Below are 9372 nucleotides of genomic sequence, written 5' to 3' on the forward strand. Positions count from 1 at the left end.
AGACACCACAAAGCACTGAAGAGGCGGTGGGGTCAGGCAGAGGGGCATGTGAGGATCGCCATGAAGGAGAACAATTCTCTCCCAGGGGCTGGTCTCTCTGAACAGGGCGCAAACCCCATAACAAAACTATCCAGTTCCTTATGCTGGAGCAGACAACACTAGCCCTTTGTCTCCCAAAACTGGGCAGGGTGATGGGAAAGCCCCTGGGGGCTCGTCCTTCCTGCAGGGCCAGGGATGGGCCTGTGGCTTTGGGGGCAAGTGAGAAGCAGTTTTCATTGTAGCGCTGGGAACTCTTGGGAGAGAAACTCTGTGGTCCCCACTTTCTTGGCATCTGGGGTGAAGGAGGGAGACTGAGATGAACTCTCATAGATCCTTTCTCCTGGCCTAGATCCAGCTTGGATACCCAAGGCCTGTGTGCTGTGTCCATCACCACCTTCCTGAGGAGCGAGGGCCCATCCTGCCCCCTTGTGGGTCTCTCCTTTCCCAGTTCCATGTGTGGCCCTGAGACCATGCATATGCCACTAAGAAGGGCTGAGAGGCTGCAGAAGCACATGCTCAGGGCGTCCCTGAGAAGGATGCGTCTACTCCTGGGACTGGGGACAGGGACAAACATTGAGTAAAGGGGCCCTCTGTGCCACACGAGTCCATGCTCCATGTCATAGAAAGGGAGTGGGGACAAATCCTAGGCTTGTAATTGGCAGCCTAGAGACAGTAGGGTGGTGGGATCCACAGTCTTGGCTCCTGGAGCACCCCTCTCTGTCGCCATGTCCTTGTTTGGGCAAAAAACCCTCTCTGTCACATGTCCCCTACTTCCCAGGCACCTGATGCCTCACTGCTGCCCTGCTTGGCATTCCTAGGGCCTGGGGTGCAGACGAAAAGGGGCCCCTGGCAGCGCCCTCCTCCTCACCCAACCCTTCTGCTCCGAAGTGGTCCACAGAGATCTGAGGGCCGTTCTTTAAGGACCCCTGCTGTAGTCTGAACTTCCTCCCTTGAGGCGGGTTTCCCACTGTGTCCAGGAAGCCCCTCATGTCCTGGCTTCCTTTCAGCCTTTCTCTCTGAGAGGAGATGCTGGCGGGAGGGAAGAGACTGGCTGGTGGGATGTGTAGCTCCACTCCAGGCCTCAGGTTCTCCTCCAAACTCGGGCCCTTTCCCATCACACCAGACCAGAACGCAGGGGGAGCACAGCGGGAGGATGGGGGTCCTCCGCAGGGGGGTGGTCAGCCAGAGGGCAGTTTGCAAGGACATTTTATTCGTGGTCACAGTGGAGTATTACAGAGCAGAGAAGGCCGGTGTCTCCCTATCCTACCTGCCTGGGTCCGGGGGAAGTGGAGAGAGGAGGAAGTGCCTGCATGGGACGGGGTTTCCAGGGCCTCAGAGATTAGAGGGATGGGAGAGAAGTTGCATGGAGGGGTGAGAAAGGGGCTGGAGACCTTAGCCCGGAATGGGGAGATAGGCCCCGGAGAAGACTCAGGGAACACAACCACCCTTGTCCTCTCCCCAGGCTAGACCCTTAATTTTCCCCCTTATGCAGGCAGGATGGAAATTATGGAAACCTTATTCTCATCTCCCTGAAGAAAAGTTGAGATTAGGAATGTCTCCTTAATGTGATTAGCAATATGGTGAGAGAGGAGGGACACCCTGTCTTGGTTTTTCCCATTTCCACATTCAAACCTTCCCTGCAATGTTCCCCACCTTTGGTCCAACTCCACCCCTTGAAATCCTGCAATTTCAGCCCATGTCCAGCAATGGGAAGGGGCTAACTCAGAGGCAGTGGGCAAGAGGAGAGATGGATTTTGGAGGACTCCTCCCCAACTTCCCACCTTCCTCTCCAATTAAGTAGGATCCAAGGGCCACAATGCTTTGAGGTTCTCCAGATTGGGGGAAGTAAGTCTTTCCTCCCCAGTTTTGAGTCTGCAGGTCTCTGGGCAGAAGCCCTCCCTGGGATCCAGGCATCCCTTTGCCCTCATCATGGGAGCAGGCTTTACTTCCAGCCCCTCGGGCCTGAGGGACAAGAGCCGAAGCCTGTCACCCGCACCCTGTCCCAGCCCGGCCAAGAGAGGAAGCCCTGGAAAATGCCAGGCCCCTGGGTGGCTCCTAGGTCCTGGGAGCAGGATGTCTGGCTTAAAGGCCCCTGGGACCTGCTGCTCTGATGGGAGAGGAGGCAAGAAGGGCCCTGAGAGGCAGGTCCAGTCGGAAGGGAGAGGGGGTGGGAGGGGAGGGATGAAGGAGGCAACACCAGGCAGCTCGCCTTGGACGCTCCCCAAATGGCAGCAAGGGCCCAGCTGGCAGGGGACTGGGGCAGAGCCAAGTCCTAGAGAAAGAAAGAGAGAAAGGGTCAAGGGAGCCCAACCTGTCTCAGATGCCCCTTGCTCCTCCCATTTCCCAGGCCTTCTTATTTCTTGCTTGGAAGTCTCTCTTCCTCGCCCCACTGCCCTTCCTTTTCTTTCTGTCTTATTTTTTTGAGAGAGAGTCTCTCTCTGTCACCCAGGCTGCAGTGTAGGCTTGAACCCTTCCTGGGTTCAAACGATCCTCCCACCTCAGTTTCCTGAGTAGCTGGGACTACAGGCACGTGCCACCATGCCCAGCCAAGTTTTGTGTTTTTTGTAGAGATGGAGTCTCGCCATGTTGCCGGGCTTGCCCTTCCTTTTATGCTTTTCTTTTCTTTCTTTCTTTTTTTAAAGACAGAGTCTTACTCTGTCGCCCAGGCTGGAGTGCAGTGGCACGATCTTGGCTCACTGCAATCTCCGCCTCCCAGGTTCAAGCAATTCTCCTGTCTCGGCCTCCTGAGTAGCTGAGATTACAGGTGCATGCCACCACATCTGGCTAATTTTTGTACTTTTTAGCAGAGACTGGGTTTCACCATATTGGTCAGCTGGTCTCGAACTCCTGACCTCAGGTGATCCACCTGCCTTGGCCTCCCAAAGTGCTGGGATTACAAGCATGAGCCACCGCGCCCAGCCTCTTTTCTACTTTTCTTTAGGCCTCATCATAAATACCACTCTTTGGAGAAGCCTTCCGAGACTCCCAGCCTAGGCGAGAGTGCCTGCTGCCTGCCCTCATCCTTCCCTGAACCTCTCCTCCAAGGGCGCTCGGCTGAGTTAGGGTCATGTAGTCATTTGTGTGCTTTTCATTTAATGTCTGTGAGTCCAAATCTGTGGGGGCAGGAGCTGTATTTGTTTTATTTTCCCTTGAATCTACCCAGTCTGGACATAATCAGTGCTCAAGAAAAATGTGTCCAGCAAATTAAGGGAAGGATATTCTCTGCTATATCTCAATGGATCCATTCTTCACTCCCTGTCCCTGCAGCAAGGGCCTGCAGTCTAGCCTGGCAAAGAACTGGTTGTGTGGCCTTGGCCTTGTCATTTAAATTTGCAGTCCTCTGTTTCTTCATCCATAAAATCCCCTCTCCTAGCTTAGATTAAGCTGTGTCATGGGTAACAAGGGGCCCTGCACAGTTCATGACCGGGAGGCCCAGGGCAGGTATGGGGAGCCCCAGCCTTCCTCTTCTCTGTCTCACTCGGGTGCATAACTTTCCACCTCCAAAAAGGCTTCCTTCTTCCTGCTCCTTCCAATCCTGCCTCTTTCCCTCTCCGACCCTGCCAGGGCCCTGCCATAGGGCCTCCCAGCTGGGGGCCTTGGACATGACTATATAGAACTTCACATCACTTTCTGTATTTCAAAAAGCCTAACTGCCGCTCCACGTTTTTCTTAGCAAGACCACATCATTTAACTAAAAGAACAAGCATCAACCCAATGTAGTCACATTGGTTGGGCTCTAGTGAATAAACTGGAAAAACAGGCAGGGTGCGGTGGCTCACGCCTGTAATCCCAGCACTTTGGGAGGCTGAAGCGAGCAGATCACCTGAGGTCAGGAGTTCGAGACCAGCCCGACCAGGATGATGAAACCCCGTCTCTACTAAAAATACAAAAATTGGGCCAGTGTGGTGGCGGGCGCCTGTAATCCCAGCTACTCAGGAGGCTGAGACAGGAGAATCGCTTGAACCCGGGAGGCGGAGGTTGCGGTGAGCCGAGATCGCGCCACTGCACTCCAGCCTGGGCAACAAGAGCGAAACTCTGTCTCAAAAAAAAACCAAAAACCAAAAAACAAAACACACCAAAACAAACAAACAAACAAAAAAACTGGAAAAACAAGTTATTAATATATCCAATGTATTTGATAGGAACAATATTTCTGAAGTCAGATCTACGTAGGGAGAAAACAGTGACAGTGATCCTCTAGGAGAACAAGTGTGGAGGCCCCCATCAGAGCACCCTTTCTCTGGGTCATCGTCTTTTCCTTGGGTCCTTAGATGAGGTGGAGACTGCTGTTGCACAGGAAGGCTGTGTCCCTCGGGGTTCCTGAGGTCAAGGCACGTGGAAGAGATATTTTATTTCTAAGAGTCCTCTCATTCTCCCACCAGTTCCTTTCCATTCCCGGCACTGGCCCTGCAGCTCCCTACCTCTGGCTCAACAGACCCGGCACTCCCAGAGGCAGCTTCCTTTCTTGGCACCAAATGCTCTGAGTGAGGGTGGAGGTGAGGGGCTGGCACAGGCTTCTGGAATCTCAGTCTAGAAGTGGGGCATGTGGCTGCTTCCAATCTTCTGGTGACCTACGCCTGCTTAGCATCCCTTAGGGCCCAAGCATAGGCAGGGCGTGTGTGTTTGCCTGCAGAGGGGAGGGAGGTGCAAAATAGCCCACTACAAATGGGGCTTGGGAGGGAACACTTTTTTCTTTCTTTCTTCTTCTTCTTCTTCTTTTTTTTTTCTAACACTATCCACCTGGAACGGGAACACTTTTTTCTTTCCCTCATAGTTTCCCAAAGAGAGAAGCTCTCTGCCTAAGGCGTTCTCAGCGCTAGGTCGGGGTGGGTGGGGGTGGAGAAACAGGGAGGGCTGTTCAGGTGCTATTTAGCTGCAGGCTGCCAGACCAGGCCCAGCGAGTCCCAGCAGGCCCTGGAGCACCCCACACCCATGGCCTCAGCTGTACTCCCAGGAGTGCAGAGCTTGGGCCCCCCAGCAGCTCAGGGGTGGGGTGAAGGCCATGGATCCTTCTTCCATGAAATTGGCTGGAGTGGAGGGGCAATTCTTGGACCTCTGCACAAGAGCCTTGGTTTGGTCAAGTGTCTCTGTGATCTTTTTCACAGAAAATCTAATATTGTAGGTTCCCAGCTCACAGCCTCTGTAAGAGCTGATGTCTGCCTGCATTTCCACCTTCTTCTCCCACTCAATAGCCATGTGCTTCTGCACTGGCCTTCTCCCAGTCCTTCTGTCCCAGGGCCATTGCACACACTGTTCTCTCACTCGCCATGCTCTCCCTACTCCCTCTGAGCTCAGCTGACACTCATGTACACTTTGGGTGTCATCTCAAGTGTCACTTTGTCAAGGAAGTCTTCCCTGATGCCCTTGGCACTCTGCATTTCTCCTCTGCAGCAGTTAGCACAGTTATAATCACTCATCAATCATTAGTTGAATATCTGCACCCCCCTTGCCTATAAGTCCTATAAAGGCAGTGTTGCTCACATTGGCTCCCCAGCCCCTAAGACAGTGCCTGGCACATTAAACAGGAGGTCATTAAGCATCTGCTGAAAGAAGAAATGAATGAGTGAGTGAATGAGTGAATGAACTCTATCTTCCCAATCTCTCTCCCACTGAGCCTCCATCTTCATCCCATGGCCCTTGTCTTGGTTACCGCCCCGTCATCTCCTGCCTAGATTATCTTCAAAGGCCTTCCAACTCCAGTTGTATGCAACCCAAAACTCTACACACACATAGTCATCTTTATAAAATGAAAGTCTGACCATGACTCTCCCTCCCAGTCCCTCCTGCCCACAGGAGAAAGTCTTGCTCCCTTAGCATGGCTTGTGAGGCCTCTGTGACCCGACACCTGTTTACCTTGCTAGCCCCATCTCTTATCCGTCCTACTTGTTCCCACCCCATCACAAGACTTGCTCTCCAACAGCAAGCTACCAGCAGTTCTCCAGATTTGCTACACTTGTTCCCAGCTTTTTGCTTTATAAATGCTATTTCCAACTGGGTGTGGTGGCTCACGCCTGTAATCCCAGCACTTTGGGAGGCTGAGGCGGGCAGATCACCTGAGGTCAGGAGTTCGAGACAAGCTTGGCCAACATGGTGAAACCCTATCTCTACTAAAGATACAAAAATTAGCCAGGCATGGTGGTGCATGCCTGTAGTCCCAGCTGCTCGGGAGGCTGAGGCATGAGAATCACTTGAACCCGGGAGGCAGAGGTTGCAGTGAGCTGATATCCTGCCACTGTGCTCCAGCCTGGGAAACAGTGAGACTCCATCTCAAAAAAAAAAAAAAAAAAAAAAAAAAAAGAATAAATAAATGCTATTCCCTCTGCTTAGGCATCTTTTTCCATCTCCTTCACCTGCCCGAGTGTTGTGTCCTCTGGGAAGTCCCAGTTCCTTCTCTGGGCCTGAATGTACAGCACCTAGTGCTTACCTGAATGCCCGCAGCAGTCGCTGGCAGTAATCCCATCTCCGCTCCCCACTAGGTTCTGAGTCTCTTGAGCCTTTCATCTCTGAACCCCCACACCTAGTAAATAGCTGGTGTTCAATAAATGTTGTTTGAATGAATGGATGAGTACATAGTATCCCTTGTCTTATGCCCCCTCAGCCATGTACTCAGCCAGGAGGGCCCTTCCTCCTCTGGCTAGGATTCCCTGGGCCCTCCCAGCCCTGAGCACTTACGGTGGATGCTGCTGCTGCTCCCCTTCTTATCCCCAGGGGCCTCTGGTGGTTCCCGGGGGGTCTGCTGTCCCGCCAGCTGCTCCACCATGGCCTGATGGGTGAACAGCATGCTGTGCAGGAGCTGAGGGGTGAGAAGTAGATGTGGGGTAGGATGGGCTCTCCCTGGCATGTATCCTCCAGTACACTCTGGTACTGTCAGCCAGTTGCTAAAACAATGAAATACTCTCATACCGATTTTTTTTTTTGAGTTGGAGTCTTGCTCTGTCACCCAGGCTGGAGTGCAGTGGCACCATCTTGGCTCACTGCAACTTCTGCCTCCTGGGTTCAAGCGATTCTCCTGCCTCAGCCTCCCTAGTAGCTGGGATTACAGACATATGCCACCATGCCCAGCTAATTTTGTATTTTTAGTGGAGATGGGGTTTTGCCATGTTGGCCAGGCTGGTCTTGAACTCCTGACCTCAAGTGATCTGTCCACCTTGTCCTCCCAAAGTGCTGGGATTACAAGTGTGAGCCACTGCGCCTGGCCTCTCATACCTATTGCTAAAAGCCCACTGCCAAGGCTGCCTACAGTCTCAGATGCCCTGGGCCCTTCCCTCTGATCCACCCCAAAAGGAGTGGCGCCTATCACAGAAGGAGCCACCCTTTCTCACAGGTGGGTCCCGTACCACCTGGATTGCTAATACCCCTGCCTCTGGGGCACTCAGGGACTAGGATGCAGGAGGAAAAGAAAACTGGAGGCTGATGGGCTGCAGAGGCAAAGAGGAGGGTGGGGGCCCTCCTGGGCAGAGGGGCAGGACATGCTGGAGCCCTGAGACAGGGGCCACCTCTGCTCTTACCTCGCTCTGCACACCCACGGGCACCAGCGCTGGCTGACACAGGGCAGGGGCCCCCAGCAGCAAGTGGGGGGATGGTGGCACCCGCACTTCCCACAAAGGATAGTTGACTATGATGAGCTTGCTGAAGTTGAACTTGTACGTGAACCTTTTGCCTTTGGTCTTATGCAGGATCCTCTTATTGTAGTAATATCTGCAGAATTCAAAGTTGAGAATAGAGTTGGCCCAGTGGCCAGAGAATAGAGTCAGGGACCCAGTCACATTCTCCTCCCTAGCCGGGCTGACCCTACGCTATTCCCCGAGAACCACTAGGCAGCTCACCACAGGCCAGGACACTTCCCAAGCCTTGGAGGGGGTGGAAATCAGCAGAGGTGCCAGAAACCACGGCCCTTTTCCTTGAACTCTTCCCTCTTTGGCCATGTCAGCCGCCTCCTCTCACCTGAGGGCCCGGCTCAGCTTGTCATAATTCATCTGTGGTTTGCATTTCCTGCGGCCCCAGAGGCGGGCCACCTCATCTGGATCCTTGATGACAAATTCCCCGTACTCTCCCTGCTGCCAGGCGATGACATGGCGGAACTCTTCCTTCTGCAGCAGCTCCAGGATGAAGTGCCACAGCTGGATCTGCCGGGAGCCTGGGGACGACTCGGCTTTGTAGGCCCAGTCAGGGAAGGCCAAGCCTGGGTGGACAGGGCAGAGTGAGGGCTCTGGAGGCCCTGCCCTAGGCCACCGTTGGAGCAGGAGGTAGACCTGGCCAAGAGGCTCACCTGGGATCCAGTTGCCGGGGGTGGCTGGGATGCCCTCAGCCAAGCAGCTGCAGTGCATGGTCCACTCTGGCGAGAGGGCCTGTGTCTGGGCCTTGGGGAAATGGTCACCACCTAACAGGAAGGGAAGGAAGGAGGGAGAGGGGAGGACAGTGAAAGAGGAAGGAAAAATGGAGGGAAAGAAGGAAGGAAGGGAGAGGGTCAGGAGAGAAAGAGAGAAAAGGGAAGGGACAAGAGGTTGCCAGTGAAGGGGAGAAAAGGGAACCAACCGGAGGCAGCAAGCTTCCCCATACCCAGACAGGGTCCAGCCTCCTCTGAGGAACTCCCCACTGCCCAGGGCTGACTCGGACTCCGGGCTTCCGGCTGAGCCACTTATATAAATGGAGAGAAGTGCAAAGGGTCCTATATCCTGCCCTGCTGGGGGATTTAGACAGAGAATGAGATCTCTTCTTAGGGCTTAACAGGATTGGAGTTTTTCCCAAGAGAAGACAAAAGAAAATGTAATTAATCATGGGCTCATTCTAAATCTTGAGTGGGAAGGAGGTGGCTTATACACATACCTGTGCCTTTACAGTATTTCTTTCTTTCTTTTTTTTTTGAGACAGTCTCTCCCTGTCACCCAGGCTGGAGTGCAATGGGGCGATCTTGGCTCACTGCAACCTCTGCCTCCCAGATTCAAGTAATTCTCCTGCCTCAGCCTCCCGAGTAGCTGGGATTACAGGTGTGTGCCATCACGCCCAGCTAAATTTTTTTTTTTTTTTTTTTGTATTTTTAGTAGAGACAGGGTTTCACCATGTTGGCCAGGGTGATCTCGAACTCCTGACCTCATGATCCGCCCACCTCGGCCTCCCAAAGTGCTGGGATTACAGGTGTGAGCCACTGCACCTGGCCGCCTTTACAGTATCTCAAACAATTTCACATTTGAGATGAGCAGGAATTTTTGTTTTTTGTTTATTTGTTTGTTTTGAGTTGGAGTCTTGCTCTATCACCCAGGCTGGAGTGTAGTGGCGCGATCTTGGCTCACTGCAACCTCCGCCTCCCAGGTTCAAGCAATTCTTCTGCCTCAG

At 53.3% G+C, this 9372-nt stretch overlaps 1 protein-coding gene across 1 annotated transcript; it reads right to left on the minus strand.

Annotated features, from left to right (window-relative positions):
- Positions 1-1229: 1229 nt before the first annotated feature.
- Positions 1230-8655, minus strand: ETV3L (ETS variant transcription factor 3 like). The gene is made up of 5 exons (XM_050803599.1): positions 8309-8655; positions 7984-8221; positions 7548-7737; positions 6712-6832; positions 1230-2311 (listed from the first exon to the last, which is right to left on the minus strand). The coding sequence occupies exons 1-5, from the start codon at positions 8364-8366 to the stop codon at positions 1833-1835; spliced, it is 1086 nt and encodes a 361-aa protein (XP_050659556.1). The 5' UTR covers positions 8367-8655; the 3' UTR covers positions 1230-1832.
- Between the last annotated feature and the right edge of the window lie 717 nt (positions 8656-9372).

This window comes from Macaca thibetana, chromosome 1, assembly GCF_024542745.1.
Source record: "Macaca thibetana thibetana isolate TM-01 chromosome 1, ASM2454274v1, whole genome shotgun sequence".
Lineage (NCBI taxonomy): Eukaryota > Metazoa > Chordata > Mammalia > Primates > Cercopithecidae > Macaca > Macaca thibetana.

Excerpts from the sequence above, each read along its gene's own strand:
- ETV3L (XM_050803599.1), bottom strand. The coding sequence starts at position 8,366 with ATGCACTGCAGCTGCTTGGCTGAGGGCATCCCAGCCACCCCCGGCAAC. Across the intron at positions 7,738-7,983 it reads AAGCTGAGCCGGGCCCTCAG|ATATTACTACAATAAGAGGA; the intron begins GTGAGAGGAGGC and ends TGAATTCTGCAG. Across the intron at positions 6,833-7,547 it reads CCGTGGGTGTGCAGAGCGAG|CTCCTGCACAGCATGCTGTT; the intron begins GTAAGAGCAGAG and ends CTCACCCCTCAG.